The sequence below is a fragment of the Dysidea avara genome, chromosome 9 (assembly GCF_963678975.1).
Source record: "Dysidea avara chromosome 9, odDysAvar1.4, whole genome shotgun sequence".
NCBI lineage: Eukaryota > Metazoa > Porifera > Demospongiae > Dictyoceratida > Dysideidae > Dysidea > Dysidea avara.
In genome coordinates, this window is record NC_089280.1 from 15,152,770 (window position 1) to 15,177,311 (window position 24,542).

At 38.6% G+C, this 24,542-nt stretch overlaps 4 protein-coding genes across 4 annotated transcripts; 2 read left to right on the forward strand and 2 right to left on the reverse strand.

Moving 5' to 3' along the window:
• Positions 1-143: 143 nt before the first annotated feature.
• Positions 144-4,072, forward strand: LOC136265760 (N(G),N(G)-dimethylarginine dimethylaminohydrolase 1-like). The gene is made up of 2 exons (XM_066060673.1): positions 144-781; positions 3,428-4,072. The coding sequence occupies exons 1-2, from the start codon at positions 260-262 to the stop codon at positions 3,806-3,808; spliced, it is 903 nt and encodes a 300-aa protein (XP_065916745.1). The 5' UTR covers positions 144-259; the 3' UTR covers positions 3,809-4,072.
• Positions 3,738-11,492, reverse strand: LOC136265748 (sec1 family domain-containing protein 2-like). The gene is made up of 17 exons (XM_066060657.1): positions 11,261-11,492; positions 8,951-9,178; positions 8,752-8,898; positions 8,094-8,174; positions 7,906-8,037; positions 5,998-6,173; positions 5,856-5,946; positions 5,650-5,771; positions 5,482-5,599; positions 5,327-5,418; positions 5,164-5,266; positions 4,969-5,029; positions 4,766-4,865; positions 4,264-4,321; positions 4,123-4,217; positions 3,940-4,072; positions 3,738-3,884 (listed from the first exon to the last, which is right to left on the reverse strand). The coding sequence occupies exons 1-17, from the start codon at positions 11,444-11,446 to the stop codon at positions 3,813-3,815; spliced, it is 1,995 nt and encodes a 664-aa protein (XP_065916729.1). The 5' UTR covers positions 11,447-11,492; the 3' UTR covers positions 3,738-3,812.
• LOC136265754 (histone-lysine N-methyltransferase SMYD3-like) lies at positions 11,123-23,380 on the forward strand. Its single transcript, XM_066060668.1, has 13 exons — positions 11,123-11,707; positions 11,774-11,843; positions 11,896-12,021; positions 12,081-12,132; positions 19,223-19,335; positions 19,386-19,453; positions 19,566-19,668; positions 19,955-20,071; positions 20,117-20,303; positions 20,494-20,610; positions 20,660-20,717; positions 20,874-20,985; positions 23,193-23,380. Exons 1-13 carry the CDS (start codon positions 11,517-11,519, stop codon positions 23,310-23,312), a joined length of 1,434 nt encoding a protein of 477 aa, XP_065916740.1. The 5' UTR covers positions 11,123-11,516; the 3' UTR covers positions 23,313-23,380.
• LOC136265763 (streptavidin-V2-like) lies at positions 23,334-24,272 on the reverse strand. The gene is made up of 3 exons (XM_066060676.1): positions 24,166-24,272; positions 23,922-24,065; positions 23,334-23,783 (listed from the first exon to the last, which is right to left on the reverse strand). Exons 1-3 carry the CDS (start codon positions 24,179-24,181, stop codon positions 23,479-23,481), a joined length of 465 nt encoding a protein of 154 aa, XP_065916748.1. The 5' UTR covers positions 24,182-24,272; the 3' UTR covers positions 23,334-23,478.
• Between the last annotated feature and the right edge of the window lie 270 nt (positions 24,273-24,542).

Consider the following 24,542-nt stretch of genomic DNA (forward strand, 5'->3'; position numbering starts at 1 on the left):
GCTGGAATGAGAGATAGATATTATTCTCCCCTTTAATGTCCATAAACGAGACTAGCATACCTCGAATACTACCAAGAGTTCATACTATGTACATGTATATAAATTATGAACTCTTTGAGTGCAGTAAATGTATGTAGCTCACGTGAGTGATCGTCCGAAAGTATTAGAAGCACACATAAGTTCACCGTATGTCGAGCCCTACGTACTAGTACAGGCATAGATACAAGATAGTAGATCTTAATGCTATTATAGTGAAATAATGCTATTGTCGTCAAGGCGAATCGTGAGAGCGACCGCCTTGTCGTTTAGAAGATGCCGCTTTGGAACATCCGGAAGGCTAAAAGGTGATGCTTTAGAACACTTTTACTACAGTAAATTGATTGTGTCTGGTGTACCAACATCATTTGCCAGCAAGTCAATAAGAAAGAATGAACCCAGTGAGCCTATTGATTTAGTAAAGGCTCGTTATGAACATGCAAATTACGTTTGGCAAATCAACCAACTTGTAAAAGATATTGTGTATGTGCAAGAGGATGAAAATTATCCAGATTGTGTGTTTGTGGAAGATCCAGCGGTTGTGTTCAATGGTACGGCACTGATAATGAAACTTGGTCACCCATCACGGGTTGGAGAGTCACAGAACATGAAGTGTGTGTTGGAGAGTTTAGATTTACACATAGTGGAACTGAGCAAACTCTCTCCAACAGCTACAATGGATGGTGGAGATGTACTTTTCACTGGCAAAGAATTTCTGATTGGGTTATCGGCACGTACCAATAAGGTAGCATTATGTAGTTGTATTACCATGCATATTGGTACAGACAATGCCTTTGGTGCTCATATCTGAAAGCTCCTGGTACAGACCATGTGCAACATGTTCTGCCGTGGCTTCAGGTTTCATGATGTTACTTACTTTTATTTACCTTTAATTACTTAATTATATGTAAAACAAGGCCCAAATTGTTATGGGAACTACACATTGGGAATTTATGGTTCCATATATAGTACCATCTATCTACTATGTAAAGCTGAAATGATGTCTGTCTGTCCATGATCCAGGTAACTCCTGAACAGGAGCACTGATTGACCCCGGATTTGATGCATTTTAATCGGCATCAAGCTGGCACCAGGGAGTTTACTAATAGAAATTTCTAGCATGCCCCATGTGCTGTACAGTGCCAAAAAACCGTCATTACCGCAAGTTCATAAACAGGTTTTTGAGCTCAGCTACTTCCCGCTCGCTACATGGAATGACAACACCGTTGATCTACATTATAATGAACACCCCTTGGTGGTAGTTACACGGCAATTTCTACCACTAGGATTTCACTATGGAAAAGAAATCTTCAACATTTTCTGATACATGCCATGCCCACATTTCATCCGTAATTAACTTCAAACTCTACAAACCTACTCTCTACCCCAAATTGTATACCTATGGTGGAATTCATGCCTACAACTAATGAGCTAACCTTACAATTCAGCAAAAGAAAGGAAAATTGAAGGTATAATATGTGACTGGATTTTGGAAAAACGATCCAAATCGCACATTAGAAGTTCCGAGATAAACAGTTTTAAAGAATTGAAGCCAGCATAACTCTCCAAGGATAGCAAGCACACGTATGAAATTTACACAAAAGATGCATCAATCTGTTACCTTTCAAGCCACTTCCAGTACTTGTAGCTGCTTGTACAGTTTCCCGCCAAATAAGATAGAAAATCTGAGCAGTTGGACGAGCGAAGTAGTATCACGAGTGCTCACAAAGGGGTGGAGGCTGGGGGGTGGCGGAGAGGGCAAGAGATAGACCTCAAAATGGAGGCAGACCACGATTGGAGTCCAGACACGAGATTACAGGGCTGTGCTGGCTCCTTAGTGGCTGATATGTAGCAAAATCAACAGAGAACACGTCTGGCCAACATTATAAGGCTGTCCACCAGTAAACCACTGACTCTTGCCAAGCCTGGTCCTTCACAAGGCCTGAAACCGCCATTTGAGCACTCCACACCACCCAGACAAGACGTGTGTAAAAACCAGCCTCGTGTAGTTTGAGTAGTGCTGAGGGTCAAAACTTGTAGTACGATAGTGTAGCTATCCACTGGTGGTGTTAGTTTGATTTTGCCTGATGTGCGATTTGGATCGGTTCTGTAAAATCTGGTCACATATAATATGAATTTACAAAAACTCACCTTGAAATTCCATTGCTATGTCAATATAGTAATGACATCAGATGCATGTGATTGTGTTGAACTATTCTAAACAATGCATTATGATGAAAAGCGAGTTTCTGTATTTCTAGAATGGTAAATAGGTGGCTTAAATTTTCAGTGATTCTTCCCTACACTAGTACTTTCATCGCTCTATAAAAAAAAACAACAAAAGCACGTATTGATTAGCTATCAGAATATTTGAGTTGCCAGATGACCGGCATATAATTTTACTAAAATCCCATATCAATACATGCTTTGCACAAAAAGGTACTTTTTAGAATGTGCCACCATGTGAATTTGAACCCACAACCTCTTACACGCTACTCAGGACTAACGTAAGCTCATGATAAATCTTGAAGTAACCGAATGATGAGTACTTTGTTTTGAGCACGTAATGTGTTTATAGGCACAGGAACTGGCAAGTAATCAGTATGACGGGCAGACAGACAGCTTTATATATGTGTATAGATTTTCCCCATATAGAATGTATGTTTCCCCCTCAAAAGTCTATTGTGTGCACGTCGTTTTAGCGTTTCCTCATCATACATGGTCTGATCTGTATGTATAAGTACTTGCTTAGCATCATTAATATGTGTTACTGACATTGTGTAACTTTTGGATGACACACCTATCCTTGATGTTGTGAACCACTTGTACTGCTTGGCCATTACTACAGAATAGTCTACTTTACCTTCCTAACCAAGGGTAAGTAGCTAACTCCTTACACAATGCATCTCTCTGAATTTAAAAAAATAACCAAAGCATTTCTGCCTTTGTGCCATGCAGCCACTTGCATCATCCTATCTTCTATGTATATGTAGTCCTACACACCACAAAACTTGCTTTGCAGTGTGCACACTTGCAGTGAATGTTATATGCATGTTCTGGAAAGGTTGACTTTCAGTTCATGTCAATCATGTGATCTTAGTGTAGGTAAGGAACCCAGACTGTTTTTTATAGATTTAGAAATTGACTGGTCGGGCTATTAGTTGCAATATGCTTGGAAGAGCATAGCAACTCTAATGATCAAGTGAGATTTGCATTGCTTGAGGTCTTTCTCTAACCATTTCAAGGACTGCTAGCAAGTCTCTTAGTGATTTTAAAGACCTCATTATCTTCCAAAGATAAAAGCATATTATTATGCATAATTAACCTTGGTTGTAAATTAAGGGTATACATTGGATAACTATGTGATTTGTTTACTAAATACACTCCACAGGAGGGCATTGAGGCATTTGCTGAAGTATTCCATGATTATCCAGTTGCAGCAGTTCAGTCAGAAACACTTCATCTCAAAAGTATGTGTTCCATGGTTGGTGTTGGAGTGATAGCAATTAGTAGCACTCCAGCTGGACGACAAGCTCAGTATGAAATAGAACAGAAGGCACACTACAAATATGATTATCTCATTTTCCCAGATGACGGAGCAGCGAACTGTTTATTCATCAATGGAGTTGTATTACATGCTACACCAGAAGAGTATCCACGTAGTTACCATGTATGGTATGATTACAACAGGTATCCTAAGATTGAGGTGCCAAACAGTGAGATGGCCAAGGCAGGTGGATTATTAACATGTTCTTCAATATGTATAAATTAATTTATCATAATTGTCTGATGCAAAATTTTTTTACACTGTCCATGGGTGTCAGTAATGATGTGGTTCCAACCAGTACCTTGTATGAATATGATATATGTAACTGAATTAAAGTAACTGAATTTATAGCTTACTTGTTGGGTGGCTTTGTATTTGGCCATGGTCTCCCTAATCTGTTTAACTTCAGCACTAGTGATTCCACCAATAACAAACAAGATGATGCAATCATTATTGGCTGGCCGTGGGAGAGCTGAGCTCATGAATAAACTGTCAAACAACTGCATAACATGTTTAATGTAAATAATTACAAGAGTTACCTAAAAGTTGCTTTTAGTCTGCTGGTAAGCCCTTCAGCATGATATTGTAGATCTGTCAAGTCCGGTCGTTGAGGATTAAATATTGCCTCAACTAACTGTAAATCCATATATGAAAATGTGTATATCTTGTCTGTCCTACACCTGTGTTAGTATAGGATGGTAACTGTCTCCTGTAGCAGCTCCCACTTTGTACAGTGTCCTGAGTAACAATATAATATGTTATATTGTAACCATGACAATTGACCCACAGATACCAGTCTACTTAGCTTAAACTTAAACTTGACATACTTTCATTGATCAATTCAACATTTACAGTTTATAATATAAGTAATAGTGGCTTCTCATAATTCATAATTCTAACACCACAGTTTGTTGTTTAATTCGAGTTCACTGAACTATGACACCTGATATATGTTGTAGTGACTATAGCCAGGTAATGGACATATGTATTACCAAGGTGCTTATAATACTGTAATAAGTATTAACGTGGAGCTATAAATATCCCAGTGTGCATAGCCTATGTAGTGCATAAAAATTTTACTGTAGAGAACCAGGGCATCTTACAAAGGAATAATATCTTGTAGGTTGCAGCTAATGGTACACCATCATTACTACTATTCTAACATCACACTACATGTATTACTTGAATTGCTTCATCTCATCTCTGATCTGTGCCAAGCTACGAAGACGGGTCACCATCTCTATTGCCCATTTGTGCACATTTTGTGGTGTCAGTGATCCCTCTGTTGACACAGATATGATGACGTACATATGTACACAGATACATAGATGTGTGTGGCTGTGTGCACATGTACAGTATATAGTCATTACAACAGCACTGCACACCTAGTCCTAGCTGTTGCATCAGTGACTTGTCTTCCTTTAATGCAAACTCCTCCAAAGCTCCCTAGAAAATACACTCAAATCAGCTAGTGTACAGTACATTCATGTACATACAACTTGACATGTGACATCAACCATAATACAAACAGTGTTAACAGTACAGTTCCACAATTCTATAGCGATCATATAAGTGATTACCTGGAATCTCATATCTTCACTTATACCAGAAGTACATTGCTTTCCAACCAATGAGTAGAGGTGGATCGCAAGACAAATAACATCTGCCATGGTCATTCTTAAACTTACAAATCAAGAAAATAATCACGGTAGTACATATGTACAGTATATGAATATAGTGTACCCATTGTCTTCAATCTTCTCTTGTGATATTAATTCAGTTAACTGTTTTATGGGACTAAGAGAACTACTGCTCTCCATACTTTTGACCAGCACCTAAAAAATACACACTGTATATAGAATGCCAAATATAATATATATTTTTAAAAATACACTGACCTTTTGAGTTGCAAATATTTTATCCCGATGAATATTATCATTGTGGTTTTCTGCTTCTAATGCAGCACATGCTAACTGAAGGGCACCCAGTTGTGAACATATTGCATCAGAACGACCTCTTGAAGATGAATAACCATCTACTTATACACTCAAGATAAAAGGTCTTACTTGAATAGTTCAATGAAGTCCTTCACTTGAGCAGCTGCCTTTTTACCAGGTTTTGGCTGAGCCAATATTTTTTCAACTTTTAAAGAATCCAATAATGTCCTCGATACTTCCATTATAGCTTCCTACACAGAAAGATGTGGCTTTTGGCAAACATGTTATGTCTAATATGTGGGCACTGACATACGCATAATTATAGACTACAGTACCTTAGGCTTCATGGTAATGAAAGAGTTTAACAATGCCTTTCCTTTATGATCATTATACTGCTGAGCTAGATTACCTGGAGCTAATGCCTCCCTACACAACAAACACAAAATATCATGCTTGTACATTATGATGTTCACGTACACATCTTGTACACTACTTAGCAATCTCATGTCAACTGCCACATCAACACTGTGTTGTGGTAGGCGAGGTAACAGTCCAATTATCTTATCTGCTAGTGTCTGACACCCTTGACTTGTTGCCGAAACAAGATCAAGAGTTCGGTCAACAAGAATCAGTGAACACTTGCTGGATGCAGCCTGAACGTAAACACAGGTAAAATAACAGCTTTACTTTAAGGTTACGGAATAGTTTAAAATGCGTGGGCGGAACAAATTACAAAACCTGCTTTAAACCAAGAGTTCATAATATATATACTGAGGAGAGTATCCTACTCTCATATACCCCTGTAGAAGGGCGTATCGTGAAGTTATGACGTAACACTTCTGAGTTCGCCCGTTTTTCTTTGTATAATTAATGATGTCATTAGTTGAACATGGTATCGATTGAATGCGTGCCTAACAACGCCGCTAGCAACCAAATTAACTCCAGCTCTAAGCATTTCTCACCAAACTACAATCGTTCCTTCATGGGTTAAGTTAATACCGCTTCGTAGGCGTTTCTTGCTAGGCCATTCACGAATACGGCTATCCTGAACATCGCGAGTATGAAATGGTGCTAACGATTCTTGCACTTTTACGGCGGCTCGTACGTCATAAACCACAACATCTTGTCGTTACGTCATAACTTCACGATACATCCTTCTACAGGGGTATATGAGAGTAGGATACTCTCCTCAGTATATATTATTATGAACTCTTGTTTAAACCAAGCAGGGATAAATAATTTCAACAACTGTGTTGTGTTAGCAATACAACTAATTTATTGTGCTTGTTTGTTTTTACTACAGAACAACGACTGTTCTTGGGTGTGTGGTCTACAATAGAGCGATGTTTTATAAAAACGCGCCACCAAAAACCAGACTAACAGATTGCTGAATCCTTATAATTTCAACACAAGTGGCTAAACAACTAAAATATCTAGGTCCTGTGGAAGCGATTTTTTAAGTTACTGGTAGCAGGCCTGCCAACTCTCACGGGTTCACTACCCTGCTCAAGGGCAGCAGATCGAATCTCACGGTTTTTGAGGCCTGCTAACTCTCACGGTTTCACTAACCTTCGTTGGATAGAATTTCACGGTTTGTAGCGTGAATGTCACGGATTTCAGTTTAAAAAGTCGAGACCTTTTTTTTTTTTTTTTTTTTGGTCTCAGCATAGCATCTACCAGTTTTTTTTTTACTACACACTGCAATACTACAATAAAGGTACAGAAACCTCAAGATTTTTTTACTTTCCAGGTTGGCAGGCCTGTGGTAGTAGACATTTTATTGAACTTTTAGTAGGTGAAACAAGCTCTTTGAAGGCTTGTATCCGAGTCACTGGGGAGAAACACACCAAAAACGCTTCTACAGGACCTAACAAATTTAATATACAGTATCACTATGCCCCAGAAAAGCCAATAGAGCCTACAGCTTTTGCTGTATTTGGCGGCGGAAAAACATGGTAGTGACAGCTTACTTGTGTTACTACAACAAATTGTAGTGTTCCACCTGCCTCAAACTACACCGTAGCTACATAAAAACGTTAAATATGAAGGGCTTCACCTTCATTTAAAACTTTTCACGCTGCTAGACTGGTTTTATGGGCTTCTCAAAAAGTATCGATAGGCATTCAAAATTTTGAATGATTGCCCGTGACTATACAGAAGGTGCATCGATTAATTGAATTAGCATTTAGTGGATTTTTTCAAGGGTGAAAATGTTTGCAATCTTTGCAGATTGGCAGCTATCCATGAAATTTTTCCCTAATGTAGTTTGCAGCTCTGTAAAAATGGCATTGTTTGAATGCATAAAAGATCTTGAAGAAGTGAAACTTTGCCCCCGCGAAATTTTGCAATCCACAAAAATAATTTTCCCCTTGAAAAATCCTGTACCTTTTGCCTTTCATGTGAGCTTTCCAATGAAGCAAGTCTACTAGCAACCAGTCTAGATGTTGGTCCAAATGAAAAGAGATCCTCACTCATTTCGAGTTCACTCAACAGATTACTTAAACCAGATACAAACACCTGTAAGGGAGAGCCCCTTTAATACATTAGAGTGCATGTGGTGTAATAGTTCATACCGCAATATTCTCTTGCATATGCTGTGGCAGCATATCAAATGTAAGTGAATTCAAGTCTTCAGCACTGTACCCATCTTCAGTCTGTAATGATCAAAAATAATTTTTTTATGAAACATTTCACCATGGGATGTCATACATTTTTACCTTTCAATTAACAGCCAGTATAAAATTTTATAACAGTCGTAATTAGCTTGTTCAATCAGTTGTTCTTTTAAAGTGTTAACATACACATGTTCTATTAGAAAGTTTTCTTATTCCTCTAAGCCAAGTGTTAGACCACTCCAAATGAGACTAGTTTCCCATCCTGATGTTTTCAATATTCAGTGCAGGCAGGAGGCTTATTATCATTAGAGTATCACGATCTCGAGAGGATTTCAAGGTCATGAAACTGGCTCCTTTGTAAGCTACAATGTAATTAGCCCTACCACCACCAGAATTTCATTATGGAAGACAACATGGGAAGCAGCACAGAAAGTGGCTTTGACAAAATGACATGCAATGCGGGTGCCCAGGCGTGATGCAGGTGGAGGACGGGGAACTACAGTCTTACTTGGAGCGGCCTTACATACCATAAAAGGTGAATTTGGTACCAATTTTTAAAATTCAATCACATCAAAACTATTGCCATTACTGTCATAGCTCATCTGTGGGGTCTCACCTCATTAGAAGTAGCTAGATTGTTGATCATCTCAAGATCTGAGGGAATCAGTGGATGCAGCTTGCAACATGAAGGAGTGATGAACAATCCAGAACAAACTGACGCATGAAACAGAGGTACATGCTGCACTGTAAGTTTTAATAAATCCTACAGATCGAACACTTCTCTTAACATACTAACAAATAAAATGCCACAGTACTTCTCTATTAATCCATCTCTTGAAAAGTGAATTTAACTCAGAATATGATAAGTGAGATTCGTTGTTGACTGGTGGGGTCAGTCTTGTTTGAGTAACATCAGGAATGGAACAAAACAGATGACATTCTATTGGTTGTAAGCTGGATAAAACGGTTGACATCTTTGATCGGTGTCCAGTGGAGAGAACACCACACACCACCATAACCACTGGGTGACCTCTCAATTCAAGCTAGACATAAACACAATGACCTAAAAATGTTTATATTACCTGTACTTAAGGCTAGCTTTTGCAAGTCAGTTAATTGAATAGTTTCTACACCTGTATTTTGTTTTACCAACTTTATTGTCTAGTTACATACTGAGTAACCATAAATCTACTGTGTCAGTGTAAAAGACAAGCATACTGTAATTTGCTTCAATTTCTTGTCAATTTCGTACAAACCTTCACAATAAAAATTTTTTTGACTGGAAACAAGTTGATGTTGTGCTACTTCTAAAACCAGGCACCATGCAGCTAGCTAACTCATCTGAATTAACCAACTATATAGGTGTTTTGGTTGTGATAATTAATTTATTGTAATTCACAAAACTTTCGTAATTTTTTAAATTATGTTGCTATGCGCTGCTAAGGAAGCGCTTGTTAAACAAACTGCTTTTACCAACACATTACGCACAGAAATATCTTCTAAACTGTTTTATAGTTTGACTATCGTGTTTTTTTTCAAATTCTCTCGACAAAGCCTCAAAGCTGCTCTTCATTTTCATTTGCGTACGTAGGGGATGTGCTCCCTTTCCAACTTGGAAGAGATAGGCTATTCCTGGGAGTCTACAAGGCCTGCACAGTTGTTTATCAGTTGTTAAACGCCTGTAAAACCCGAAGGGAAAGTAATTCACAAAGTCTGAGGAGAGTCGCCACACCCGTATTTCAGACCGCCAAAAAGAAACCACCTCAAAGCAAAGTTTACCTGTGCAGAAGTTTACATTTAACATTTTCTTCTTATGTAAAAGCTGCTTTTCCATTTAATGATTTTGCTCACGTGGGTGCGTATGGACAAACATAGGTAGACAGGTACTGTAGATTGTGCAACCGTTGTCAAAAAAAAATTTAAAGTCAATGATATCACATGAGCCATTATAGACTCAGTTTAAAATTAAGTTACAGCCGGATTCACAGTTACTCATGCCTGTATCAGTAGACCTGAGGTGGCGAATTGTTTGGCAACACATCATCTTTAATAGCAAAGCCTGCCGAAGAAGCTGGTAGCGTGTATGCTATTCGAACCATCCATCGCAACCTCGAGTCTACTGAATAATATACAGGCATGAGTAACTACTTGCATGTGAATCAGATAGATTGGCTGTAACTTAATTTTAAATTCAGTCTACAATGGATTTCGATTGGTTACTTTTCACATGATATTATTGACCTAAAAAAACTTATTGACAACAGTCACGCAATCCGCACAATATATGTGACCAGATCTGCAAAAACCTGACATAATGGTGCAAGCCTAAATTTTCAGTACAGGCTATTGATTGCAATGTGTAAAATATTTGCGTAAATGAAAAAATATTCGTAAAATTTTTAAATGCTTTGTTCTTTATGAAGAAAGGGTGCAATGATAAAAACATGGGTACCATTTTATTTGCCTACTCAAGAAGAGTTCAAAAATCTTTGTTTTGTAGCAGTAGCCTAAAGGATATGTGAGTTATGGGTGTTTGTTTACATCATGTTGAAGTGGTCGTATGCAATTGATTTTTCTTCACTGATTTCTTCTCTGTATGTAGTGAAGAAAGGTGGTAGGAGAAACCCCCTATTCATGGCGAACATGATGGTGCAAGTTGCAACTCTGTACTACATTGCGTTTGTAAGTTACAGTCGTTTTTATAAGCACCTGTAATTTATTTTCCCAATACTTGCTGTACAAATCGATCTTTCTGTTGCTGCTACTTTGTAGGGCTGTAACTCCAAAAGTTGTTGGCATACAAGGCTGAAACTTGGCCAGAAATTGCACTCAGCTAAGTAAATTATAAATATTCAATAATAAAGAATTTGAAAAATGCACCATTGTCGGGTTTTTGCAGATCCGGTCACATATAGATAGATAGATAGGTAGGTAGGTAGGTAGGTAGGTAGGTAGGTAGGTAGGTAGGTAGGTAGGTAGGTAGGTAGGTAGGTAGGTAGGTACACACACACTTTCACAAAAACAATTTCGGTAAACCATGCGCGGGCTGTGGGCGCGCGCCAGGTTTAGAAATATTTTCATTTACACACACAGTCCATCCTGTACTACAACAACTACGTACTCACCACACTGTTTCTACTTGTACCGTCACCAAACAAGTCCAGTACGCAGAAACAAGAAGAAATGAGTGCCATGCCACCTGCCCAGTGCAACAATTCAGCCGATGGCGCGTCTAAATACACTACTGCATTCTTAGAATATTTCTCTATTTTCTTCCACGCTTCCTTTGCTGAAAAGGGGATGGTGGCCATATCGTGAAACCCACAATCGATTGAAACAATTAGTAGTCACGAAATGTAAACCCACAATTAATATGTTCAGATGGATGAATGGAAGCCAATTTTGCCAGGAGGTCTAGCTGTGCAGCAGACTGCTACCAAAGGAAGAGGATTATTAGCTAGCGGAAAGAGTTTTAAAGTTGGAGACAGCGTACTAACTGCTACTCCTATTGCTCTGGTAGTGAGCAAAGATGAAATAACACAATATTGTCATCATTGCCTGAAGGAGAAAAGGTTAGTGTATCCAGAAACTAATGATACAACTGCTGGTAAATGTCTCCTTTGTTCATGTATTTTTAGCTCATGTGATGCTGGTTTATTGAGGTGTACTCAGTGCAAATACATCCACTATTGTTCTCATCGATGTCAGGTAAATGACTACAGCACCTGTCCAGGCTATGAAGTGTCCTAATATATTACAGAAGCAAGACTGGTTGGTACACAAGGAGGAGTGTGCTGGTATTTGTAGGATATCACCTAATTTACCAACAGACAGCATGAGGCTACTGCTCAGGTGTCTATTAGTACATCAACAAAGGATCCAAAAGGTACAGTTATAGCCACCCAGAGTTAATGTTGAGAATAATTTGATTTTACTTTTTTCTAGCCAATATCTCTGCCGACAGGTGCCAAGTGGGAGATGGAATTGCTATGTTCTTGTAAGTATCAGAGTACCAAGAGTCTATATTATGGACTCTTGATAGTACAGTACAATAGCTTGCACTTTCCCACAAAAAAAGTAAAATAGAAATTCAATGCTTCCATGGTCCCTTGGCAGTATTGGTCAAACCCAAAGTGCCTCGAAATGCTTCCAATAAGTTTTTTTAAATAGCAGGATTTTCTATTGACTGACTAACTGATCTACTTACTTACTAATGCCTTCTGACAAGTGTAACTCAATAGTGACTAAGGCTATATGCACTTGATTTTTTCACTGTTGGCCAGGTGTCGCTTCAGTCCAACAGGTGCCTTTTGGCATGCTACACTACATACAATGCACGTATCATGGGCTTTCCTTTGTCCTCTTTTGCATCTATTTTCCTTTTGCTGACAGCGCAAGGTGTCAATTTGCAGTAGCACATTATTTGTCAGTTAAAGTGTGCCACACCTCCTATAAACAAATTGGTTGTAGGCTAACTTACTGAGCTGTATAATGGGCAGAACATAGTCAAGGATCCGGAATATCTTGCAGTATTTTTTTCGTAGTTGTAAAGTTTTTTTTGAGTATTTGACTGCTCTATTAGGGTATTTTTGAAGCATGTTGATTTTCTGCCTAAAAATAAATAAATTTGTAAAATATAATCCTATGCTTAGGCCTGTTAGTAGATAACACTCCCAAGTTCTCACAGTCCTATAACTCAGTGTAGGGTACCTTCCAATACATTAATACCCACGAGATACCACAATTCTGCATATCAGTTAATTGTTTTGTTTAAATAAACATTCTGTTTATTTCATCATCTTGTTAACGGGTGCATGTTTTTGCTAGATTTTAAACTGCATATTTAAACCTTAGTATTGATCTATTCAGTGGTGGACCCAGAGAATTTGCATATGAAAACATGGTAGACAAACTATAAAACAGTTGAAAAGATACTTCAGTGTATTTAAGTTGTGATTGGTATAATTTGCATGCTTTACACCACTCCTTATCTTCCATAAAATCCACTGAACAAGTAACCAACAGCTAAGTTTCCTGCAATCTTAGATGGTTTATAATTCAGAGTTGACTGTCTCAGGTGAACTCTCAATAAAGGCAGGGGGTGGAAGAGAGGACAATAGGTTGTTTACAAAATAAAAGAGGAATGTGTAGGAATAAATTAGGCCAAATTGTGATTCATGTCTCAAAACTGTGGCGTCACATGCAGCCATACCCGGGTGAGCCACAGGCCCGTTAAGGCCCAGACTGTTCATGTGGCTTACCACTGGGCTTGGGAAAGACAGCCAACAAAAACAGACTACTTGCCTGGCTGATTTTAATAGTGAAATTTGATAGCATATTCATGTAGCCTTGTGTAATAAAAATACACCTGCTGCCATGGGTAATAAGACCAGTTTTCCCAGATCCAGTCACATAATTATATATAGATATCAGATACCCGATACACCCCCTCCCCCCAAGCTCAAGCTCCATATACCCACTACCCTGGTGTACCACCATCCCAATGAATCAGCCCCTAACAATTGTAAAGAGGTTGTCAAATTGACTGCTCTATTAGAGTGTCTCCATCTCTTGCAGGACTACATTCTTTTGGTACAAAGTTAGATTATTCTCTTTTTTACCAAAGTTACGTCAATGATAGCAATGCCATTAATTCTCCAGTTTCATTATTCTATTCCCAATTTCTCCAAGAAAATTCTCATTATGCTCCTATTATCCCAAAATGTATTCAATAATATTCCAAGTTTTCAAAATAACAAACTCGACTTTCCCAATTTATAATGTAGATTATATGCTCAAAATTATGCGAGCATAATTCCCAGACTCTTAACTAGGATCTAACTTTGTTATCATCAATTACCCAATTTGAGTTAGAATGCTACTTTTTACCCAGCATAAATATGAGCTGTTGCAATATAAACACATTGGAGAGAAAAAATACTGTTCACTATTGATGTTACTGTCTTATTAGATTAATGTAAATTGGGTAATTTGGCACCTTTTATTTGTGTAAACCCTTACTTGAAACAAGTTACAAAGAATATGATCAATTAGAAATGCCACGATTCATTGGTAAAAGTTACACTGTAATTATGTGTAAGGGTCGTCACCAGCTGGGAAAGAACTGGCTCAACACTCTCCGTGAAGCGACCCTTGTTTAGTTGTTTAGATTGCATGTTAGTTTAATATTTGAATCATTAAAAGAACATTTAAAGTCAACACAGCCATTAAACATAAGAACACAGTCATAAGCCACACTATCTAAATGTTCTAACGCATTCTGAACTTTTCTTCGGTTACATGTCCTCCTTGCATCTGGTACAACTTCCCCTCCCGAAGAAGCTGGGAAGCTGTGCTGCAGACAGTAGCAACTGGGTTTCTTAACCACTCGTCCAGACCTGTTACAAGTACACTCCTTTTGATCTCTGCTATTGGCTTGTTGCTTTGCTGACTATGTTCTTTGGACACTGGAGCCACTTTCCTCTGCAGTTTTTGATGTTTTCCAACATTTCCATGGCCCAACCATGACTTGACTAAATCCAGATGTGGACCTGTATAACAAGACAAACATTGTAAGGAGATACAAATTACCTCAGCATCAGGATTATTAATGGGATGGATCCTGACACTAGTTGAGTTCACTCCTTGTACACAATATGGTTCACGAAAAATCCTGTCCAATTTAAACTGTGGGCCAACTTTTACTGATTTCTGTTTGGCTAATTCTCTGATTTTCTTCAATAATTCTCTGACTCCAAAATCAACGATTTTAATCTAGAGCTGTAGAATTCTAACACAGATGGTAAAAAAACATGGCAACTCCCCAGTAGAGTAGTTCAGTAGGCCATTAATACCAGATCAAGTAACTCATCCAAACTCCTTTCATTTTTCTCCACCAGCTTAGATAACATACTTTGAAAGTACTGTTAACTATATAGATCATCCATTTGGGGATGTTCCCTTGTACACCTAGGATGGCTGGAAGATATCTGACAGAAACTCTGGAGCTCGGTGTTGTATTATCTTTATTGGGACACACCAGCTTAACTAAACAAGTTGTTATAGTTCTGGGACTTCTGTCAACAACAGAAAACACTTCCGGCAACTTTGTTGGCTGATGTCCAACTCTTTAAAGTCCATCCCAACACACTCTCCCACTGGTATACACTGCATAGGTAGTCGTGGCTGTCTCTGCTGTCCCTGTGTAGGTAAGCAGGCAACACATGACTCACATACCTTAAACACCGACGTTCATCCTTGGCAGAACCACAAATCTTCAACAATTTGGGACTACACCATCTTCATGGTACAAAATTCCATCCATCACTACTTTTGTGTTTAACTTAGCCACCACTCCATCCTCTGGCAAAGTGTTATCCCTAAATACATAATTAACTGTAACAGCTCAGGGTCCTCTCTCTGATCCTCTTGAGCACTCCTCGTAGTTAATTTAGCAATCTCCATTTCCACATGTAAAACTTGCATGCTTTCTACAGGAGAATGTAAAAGGACATCAACCTCCCTGTCTGCACTGCCAAGCTTGTGTTGTAGTATCAGAAAGGGAGACACTCTTAGGTACCATCTTGCCAGGATTTCCTTTCAGATAAGGTAAGGAGGATGACACTAGAGCCTAATGATCCATATAGACAGTCACTTTATTCCCCAAGAGGTAAACCTGAAAATGCTCCAGAGCGTATGCCAGGGTGGCAACCTCTAATTAAGTTGGAGCATATTTCATCTCTGCACTATTTGTCGGCCTACTGGCATATACTACTGGATATTTCACCTTATCTGACCCCTCCTGCTCTAAAACTGCACCAAATCCCTTCCCACTAGCATCTGTCCAGAGAAAAAAACTCTCCATATTGGAGGGTGTAAAAGGGGAGCTATAACTAAGAGGTGCTTGATCTTTTGAAAGGCTTCGTCACACTCAGAACTCCACACAAATTCATTTCTCTCTTTCTTAGTCAAAGCTGTCAATGGCCTACAAAATGGTAGCCATGTTGCGGACATGCCTTCTGTAAAATTGACTAAACCCAAGTAAGTCCGTACCTCCTTGACACAGACTGAGGCTTGGAAGACTCTTTGACAGCAACCATCTTAGACTCATTTGGCTTGACTCCACCAGTAATTCCACATGAATTAGGTGTTCCTCCATGCTACAGGAAGCAATTATAATGTCATCAAGATACACAGACACATTTTCCTACTCTGGTCCTGAAAACAATTGGGACATCAACCTTTGAAAAGTTGCTGGGGCCCAACCGGCATTCATCTGTGTTGATAAAGCCCTAAGTGACATCTAAAGATTGCTTTGAGTCCTTGGACATTTTAACCTGATATGACATCCCGTCGACAAGTGAGCACTTTACTGTAGGTTGGGTGCATCCAACCATTATCAACAAGCTCGCCAATCTGAGGCATCAAAAAGTGATCAGTGGTGGTGTCCTTATTCACATTACGATAGTCTACACAAACTCTAAGTCTTCCTTCTTCCTCATTAGGACTAACGGTGAGGCATAGGACTATTACTTGGTTCTATACACCCCAAATCCATCAACTTCTGCATTTCTGCTTCCAACTCTTGCTGCGAAACATAGGGCAACCTACGTGGAAGAGCCCTAACAGGTGCAGAATTACCTGTATCTATGCTGTATGTGACTAGGTCAGTCTCCCCAAGCTCATAGTCTGTGAGAGCAAATGTTTATTGTGCAACTCCTCCAAGTGCTGTCTCTCCAAGTACCAACTGCTTTAGACCAACTAGTTGCTACGTATCTCAAGACTTTCAGCCTCACATAGCCAAACTTGAGTATCAAACTCCTCCTCCCACTCTGGGTTATCCTTGGCAACAATGCAACTTTGCACAATAATACCCAACTGTTGATCCCTCTGAAAACTGAGTCCCTCTGTGCCCCAGTTGTTCAGCACCACACTAGCATTTGCTTCTCCACACCACAAACACTCGCATGCCTGACCAGCCAAGATACTCTCTACTGGGGTGATAACCCCCACTTCATCAGGACTACTCTCCTGTACACTGTACCGTTCCCTTTACCCACCATGACTTTCCAGAGCTCTTTCACTGAGTAGCACTCTTTGGACAATGAACTCCCTGCTGTTCTATATCGATTCAACTGGATTGATAGGTGGAACCCATCACAATATACTGTTTGTAGTCCATTCTTCACCATGGCATTTGTATCTATAACCACCACACAATCATAAACCATACCTTGCCTAATTGGCTTAGATGACTTCAACATAAATCATGGAATAACAATTCCCTGCCCCATTTGCTCAACAATAATATGAACTGCCACAATGGACCCTGCTCCAAGTTCTTAACCAGAGGCACCCACAGGCTGGGCTTCCACATCACAGTCTCTTTCTTTCCAATTGCTCCATTGTGTTACTCTGTCAAAGATAACAATTCAGAGACCCACTGTCCAACAAAGCCCAAGTATTTACTCCCTCTACTTCAATGTCTATCTTATTATGTTGGTCCAGATAGCTTAGCTCCAACCTTCTCACCTACAGTGGTGTCTCACCTACAGTGGCTGTACCTAAAACTGTCAAGAATTTCTAATCCACGGAATTGAGTCAGACGACCACTCCTCACGGAGTGAACCTAAACCACTTCCTATGCCTATGATATTAGCTTCATAGCCTTGCTACAAGTGTGTGAGTCTGACCTTCTTTGTGACATTTGTAGCACTTAATCCTCATTTCTTGTTAGATTTACGTTCACCCTTCTGTTCTCAGATTCAGCCTGACTCTTCTCCTGGGTCTTAGCGTTTCAGTTGCCTTGAGTCTCAGTCTGTCCTTTACTGTAATATACCATCATCTTTTGTACAATTTGAGTATTGCGGTACTCATGTTCAGCTACTCTTGTCTCCGCTCTCAACAGACAATGTAGTAATTCTTGCAATGACCAATTATTGATCTCACCAACCTCCTTTTGGAGCTCTTATTCCAGAGAATGAAAATCATGTTGTTATTTGATAACTGGTCTGGAGCTATTTGTTGGTAGTCTTTCATAGCTTCCAACAAACCTTGTACTGAGTAAAAATCACCATATTGTAACTCGTGGCAGCAGAGGTAGGCTGTTCTTGGCTCCATATGAATCCCATAGTGACTCCTGTAACTGGCCACAATACTGTTCCACACGTGGTTACGATTGGAAACATTGCTAATACTAATGTGGGGTACAGACATGCTGCAGAAAAATGCGTGGGAACAGTATTATCTGTGAACAGGGGCTCACTGGTGGGTCCAAACAATCGGCCCCTTAGAACTTCACTGTTCCCACTAGTAACTGTGCTGACACTCTTTGGTAACAAATCATCTTCTGTCCTTATTCCTGAGGCAACTTGCGCTTGCCACTTGTCAAATTGTCAACTACAGTTGTATGCATGGGTGTAGCTAGGATACTCTTGTACCTACACTTCATGCACGCAAAAAGTAGTGACATGCTCACCGACTGTGTTAATGCACTGTAACATTCATGAAAGAGTCTGTTGCATACCTTAATGCATCTCAAATGTTCCCACACATTGCAGAGGTCACACTGAAGTGCTTCGTCCTTCAGCTCTCCACCGCACATGACGCAAGCACTTTGTTTGCCATTCAGTTTCTCTGGAATCCAGTGATAACTGCCATCCAGTGATTCTCCTGGTACTCCACAGCTCACAGAATATCTCGGTGTGACCTCCAAAGTTGTAAGGGTTGTCATCGCCAGCTGGGGAAGAACTGGCTCAACACTCTCCATTAAGTGACCCTTGTTGAGAACACGTTTTCACTCTGTTTATATTGATTTAAAGAATAACATTTAAAGTCAATACAGCCATTAAACATACGAACACAGTCACAAGCCACACCCTCTAAATGTTCCAATGCATTCTGAACCTTTCTTCGGTCACGTATCCCTGCTTGCATCTTGTGATCCTTTACAATGGATTTTTTAAATTGTTGCCATATTGCAGTTTTAACATACAGACGATACCAAAATTGTGGTCAGGTATAGACACTGTGTGCTTGTCAGTCTATTCTGTGTATTGTATGCTCCTTATAACGAGTTCACATTTCAGACTCTGACGTTACCAAACTTGAGAGTCACTCTTACATGGTTAAGGGTGCACATTTATTACTAGGAGAGCCAATAGACTTTCCATTCAGCTTTGCAATGGATGTCTTCTGCAAGGTAAGTCACTGTACATGTGTGAAGTGCTATATTTAACCAACTAATTTTAGATCTCTTGTAATACCTTCACTGTACACAATGGAGAGTTAAAATCAATAGGAGCAGCCATGTACTTGGTGTGAGTTAATGTTCAAAGTTAGAGATACAGTATCATTCAATGTTTGTTACTTAAACTTTACCGTAATTTAAAAGCAAGAAATATTTGTAAAATACCTCTATCTTTATTACAGACCATCATTACTGAATCATTCCTGTGTACCAAACTGTACAATCTGCTATGATGGCTGTACACTGTATGTCAGGGTCATAGAAGACATTTTTGATGGTCAAGAGGTAAGCCTAATACCAGCACACTAGTGGAGACACATGAATGAGGACACATGTGCATATGGAAAGCAATACTCTTACATTAAAACCTCTTTAGTAAACTCTTCAAAGAGAGGATGTAATGGAGACCTCAGCTTCTTTATTGTAGCAAAAATAGGCCAAAAATCTTGTTTCCTGAACATTCTGTAATGAAATTTAGGAGATAAAGGTACAGTACATGTACAACATATGCTTTGTGTGCTTGTAATAAATGTCCTGTTCCCTTTTAACCTTATAGTATATTTTTCCTTAGTTGCTGATCAGCTATATAGACTTATTGGACACCAGACAAGCGCGAAGAGACTCTTTAATTCACCCTTATGGTTTTAGATGCTCATGTACTAGGTGTCAATCTGACAATAACAGCCAGGTGAAGCTTTACTTGTGTAAACCGAAGAATGCTATTTATTTTCAGGAGTCCTTGGATGATTTGTTGGAAAGTTATACCTGTCCAAACTGTTCACAACCTATACTGCCATCTCAAGGGATTATCCACAAGGATTGTTCCTGTCATGAGTTGACAGATAGTGCTCTAGCTGATGAGAAATACCAGTCTGCTTGTAGGGACTTACACAAGATGGCAAATTACCGTCAAGAGCAGAACATATCCTATAATATGGAGCAGATTACATAGCATTCAGAATAGATCAATTCCCAGATAAAAGTAGTATTTCTTCACTAAAGCAACTTCCCTCTATCTAATTTTCTGTGTACTTAAGAGTTTCTTGTAGTGTGTTGGGCTCCTTGGTTAAGTACAGATAGTAGTGGTGTGTCCTTAACTAGGAGTTATACACTGGGAGACAATGAAGAAGTTGTGTAAAGAATCACTTAGCATGCAAAATCCTGTGTTATACAGGCTGAATATTGCTACAGTGAAAACATTGGAATATCTTATGGATTCCTGTATTGGTAAGGACCATTTCTTACTTCATTAATAGGATACAGTTCTGTTTCACAGAGTCTCGGTGTTGGCAGGATGCAGTTGACTACAGTAAAGTACTGACAGAAGCATATGAGTAAGTAACAATTTTGAATTGTGTGCGCTGTGTTTAAAATGCTCTAACTCTGTTACTACATGCCACCCATTATAACTATGTAGTTTAGTTTCTGATAATCTTTCTTGAATATTATACTATAACTGAGTTTCAAGTGTGTTTATTGATTCATTTTAGCATGTACCTTCCAACATATCATCCATTGAAGGGTGTACATCTGATGAAAGTTGGTAAAATACAGCTGCTTATAACTGAAAAACCAAGAGGAGCAATTGAAACACTCTATCAGGTTAGGATGTGTGTACCAAAAAGTATATACTAGGATGGAGCCAGCATTGATCATTCTCAGCTGAACAAGAAATTTTCTTGCTTACTCCAGCTAGAAATGTGGTATTACTTTACTTGACAAGTATGCAGTCATCTAGGTTACTACAGTTCCTTTACTGGAGCATCAGTCCTGTCCAGTGAGGTTTGGGCTTTCTTGCCCAAAAATATTACCCAGAAACCAGCCTCACTTTTTTTAATCATAACAGCTTGACAGTTTTAAATATTTAGTGGAATTTACTACTGACTGTGTGATGGACACCTTCAAACAAACTGCAATAGTGCCATGTAAGGCTGAATATTTTTGTCCAGAAAATTCCATACCTTCATGATTAAATATACAAACAGTACTATTGTACTGTACAGGCTTGATTTTTCACTGTTCGATATCACTTCAGCCTGATGGATGCCTTGGCTTACTGCAGTGTGTACAATGCATGCTTCATAGGCTATATCTGTGTCCTCCTTTTTGTCCCATTTATCTTGGCTGATAGCACAAGGCACTGTATGATGGCTTCCCTGTGCTATGTTTGTAATTCTTCCTAGTTTTCCATTGTGACTGGATTGATTGTAGATGTCCTTCTCGTAGTGTTCTTCATTTGTAATACTGTATGCATGGGTTCACCACAAAAAAGTAAACAAATAAATACAAGGAATTTTATTCTAGTAGACATTAAATCCCTATTTCAGGGATAAAAGGAATAAAAAGTAGTATAGACTGAATTCCTTGGTAGTTGTACTCACAAAAGTTATGTTCCTGACATATGCCTCTGTTTTAGCTGATATGTATTGCCATCCTGGTCAGCGGGTCAGCAATGCTGACCAAGTTTTAACCCTAGTGTGTAAATTTCTACAAATCATCGTACATTATAGGGATCACAGAGGTTTATACTTCTTTCCCATCCAAAAAACAGCCTTTTACAACAGCTTGACAGTATTGAAGCCCAAAATGCCTTTAGAACAACCCCAAACTTTTCAACAAGTTTGTATGGAAACTTAGCTAAGTGATGCCTTCAGTCAATCATAACTATGGGACTTGACTATTCACTGTTCAACATTGCTTTGGCCCAAGACGTGCATTTGTGCTATTGTCTCCATAGTGACTGGATTGACTGCAGAAGTCCTTCTTGTTTGTTTGTAACACTGAATAAAAAGTAGAACGTACCTGAAAATACAGCAAAATGGCTGCACTTCTCAATAATTGATAGTCAAGGTGCATGGCTAGTTGCAATTTCCATAGTGACTTAAGCTTCTAATGTTACTACATGCTGTACAGATTTGCATCAGAACACTTGTAATTATAAATACAGTATATAGCTATATAATTCATATTTCATGAGTCTTACACTATTTGCATGGAAATAAAGCAAAGAAACTGATAAGGGAGGTCATCTACACCTGCAACTATGCTGGTGTCCTACTTTGACTGAAGTAGGAATTACCGTATAGCGAAAGATTAAATTTTTGAAAAAGATAGCTTGATTGTAAATTTCGAAAAAAATTGTTTAATGGATTCTCTTTACCACACCACACCTTAGTGTTTTGATTGTATGTTACTTTGATTGTTCAGTTAAGTATTGATAAATGCCCATCTGGCTTTGGTAGAATCACGTCTAGTTACCCTTCCTCCTTCGTACATATAGCTAGCTTGAACCGTGTTGTTTGGACTTAATGTTAATCCAAATGGTCTGCAGATAGAGCCACGACTAGTTGGCTTTCTTATCCTTTCCAGCTGTTTTCACTCAGGCTAGGGACTATTTTCTCTGAGCTAGGTAAGGCTTCATGACTCATGGTGTTACTCACGATCACAAAGTTGAATTGTGTTTGCCTTCCTGTAGCCATGCAATGCCTATTTATACTGAGGTCTATAGCTAGTTAATTAAAACAAACACACTCAAACTTTATTTATACTTCCTTGATTATAAATCATTTCTAAGATGTAACATTGTTCTAGCTAGCTAGCTATTTCTGATAATTTTTTATTAAATGAAAATTTAACCGTTTGAAAATTCCCCATTATATGGTAAGTGTCCACTTGTATAGCTGCAGGTTCTTGCTTGTTTTTGTTTTTTTATTTCTATGATCCCTATTCAAATATTAAATTTCTAATTTTCCTTATACTTAATGTTTATATGTATATACACATATATGTAATTATTACTATGCTTGCAGGCAAAGAGATACTTGATGGTCTCCCATGGGCTATCTCATCCATTGTTAGTCACCACTGAAGCACTGATAACTGAGGGAAGATTAGCACTGGAACCTTACCTACAGATAGAAAGCTCATGATGCATTACATTTCTGTGTACATTGACTGGTTACAGATTATAGCAATTTAAATACAGTCATATTATGTAGATCAGTTGAAAGTCCCTAGCACTATACAAACGTATATGGCTTAATGAATAAATTTTATACCTAATGAATAAATTTTACAAATGAATCAATTCCAAAATTAGTCTGATTTTGTACAAGTATATTCCTTGAAATTCTGAGCAGTTAGTGTTGCCCGTATCTTTTCATCCCTCGGCAGCCACCTATGAAAGAAATCTTGGTTGACATAGGTAGACTCCCAGTTCTTAGTAGCCTCAGTCTGTTTGGTTAACAGCCATGTGGTAAGGATGACTGGATTGTTGTTATCAAGTTGCCTCTGACCAGACCAAGTACAAGTAGAATAAGAATTTCCTTTTTCCAAGTTGTTATATGTAACAGCCCAGCCTATAGTTCCACCACTCTCTGAACCGTTTTTGTCATATGTGCCTATAAAGAAGTAACATATATATTGTGGTAGGGTTTCAAAGTGGGAGCACAATCCTATATATATCATGTGAACTGCCAACTACCACAATTTTATGTTCAGTTAATTGTAATCAAAACAACACAAATTTCAATGCTTACCTCTTAATGTATACCAACACTTAGCATCTCCCACATTTGAATTGTATCTGCCTTCTAACACACCCTCATCACTACTATCATAAATTTCCATTACAGAACCTAGTTCATTATACCAATGTCCTACCAGGGAATTTGGTGTGCTTGCTGTATGGCAAAAACAATACAAGTTTAGTAAATATATAGATTTGATCACAATTTTTTTATATACTGTACAGTATTATTTAACTCTTAACTTAAGACTTACTCTTCTTGTCAGCCATTTGCAATTACAATTCCTGGTTCTTATTAATGACCGCATTCCTGAAAGACAGATGGGTTTCCATATTAGTATTTCCTAGAATTCTCTCAGCAATAAATCTGTGGTCAAGAAATTATATGGTTGCAGGGCCATATATGTGCCTAGTATATACCCAGGAGGTAAACCAGCTATACCATCAAAATCATAATATGAGTGCAGGGTGTTGATACACAATAATACATGCTTTGACAACTATTTTATACTGTAGCTATGGAACCTTCCTCAGAGATGTATATAGCCAGGATTTTTAAAACAGGATTTCCAGTAGCATATACAGCTGGGTCTGTGCATGTCCATTGTTTGTGGTCATCAGTATCAATGCT

What these genes read in the sequence shown, in the direction of transcription:
- LOC136265760 (XM_066060673.1), top strand. Translation starts at nt 260, where the DNA reads ATGCTATTGTCGTCAAGGCGAATCGTGAGAGCGACCGCCTTGTCGTTT. An exon ending in TATCGGCACGTACCAATAAG is followed by an intron (nt 782 to 3,427) that starts GTAGCATTATGT and finishes TACACTCCACAG; the next exon opens with GAGGGCATTGAGGCATTTGC.
- LOC136265748 (XM_066060657.1), bottom strand. Translation starts at nt 11,446, where the DNA reads ATGGCCACCATCCCCTTTTCAGCAAAGGAAGCGTGGAAGAAAATAGAG. An exon ending in CTAAGTAGTGTACAAGATGT is followed by an intron (nt 5,947 to 5,997) that starts GTACGTGAACAT and finishes TTTGTTGTGTAG; the next exon opens with GGAGGCATTAGCTCCAGGTA. An exon ending in GATGCAACAGCTAGGACTAG is followed by an intron (nt 4,866 to 4,968) that starts GTGTGCAGTGCT and finishes CTGTGTCAACAG; the next exon opens with AGGGATCACTGACACCACAA.
- LOC136265754 (XM_066060668.1), top strand. Translation starts at nt 11,517, where the DNA reads ATGGATGAATGGAAGCCAATTTTGCCAGGAGGTCTAGCTGTGCAGCAG. An exon ending in ACATTTTTGATGGTCAAGAG is followed by an intron (nt 19,669 to 19,954) that starts GTAAGCCTAATA and finishes ATTTTTCCTTAG; the next exon opens with TTGCTGATCAGCTATATAGA. An exon ending in TCTTATGGATTCCTGTATTG is followed by an intron (nt 20,611 to 20,659) that starts GTAAGGACCATT and finishes TCTGTTTCACAG; the next exon opens with AGTCTCGGTGTTGGCAGGAT.
- LOC136265763 (XM_066060676.1), bottom strand. An exon ending in GTGTTGGTATACATTAAGAG is followed by an intron (nt 23,784 to 23,921) that starts GTAAGCATTGAA and finishes ACTTCTTTATAG; the next exon opens with GCACATATGACAAAAACGGT.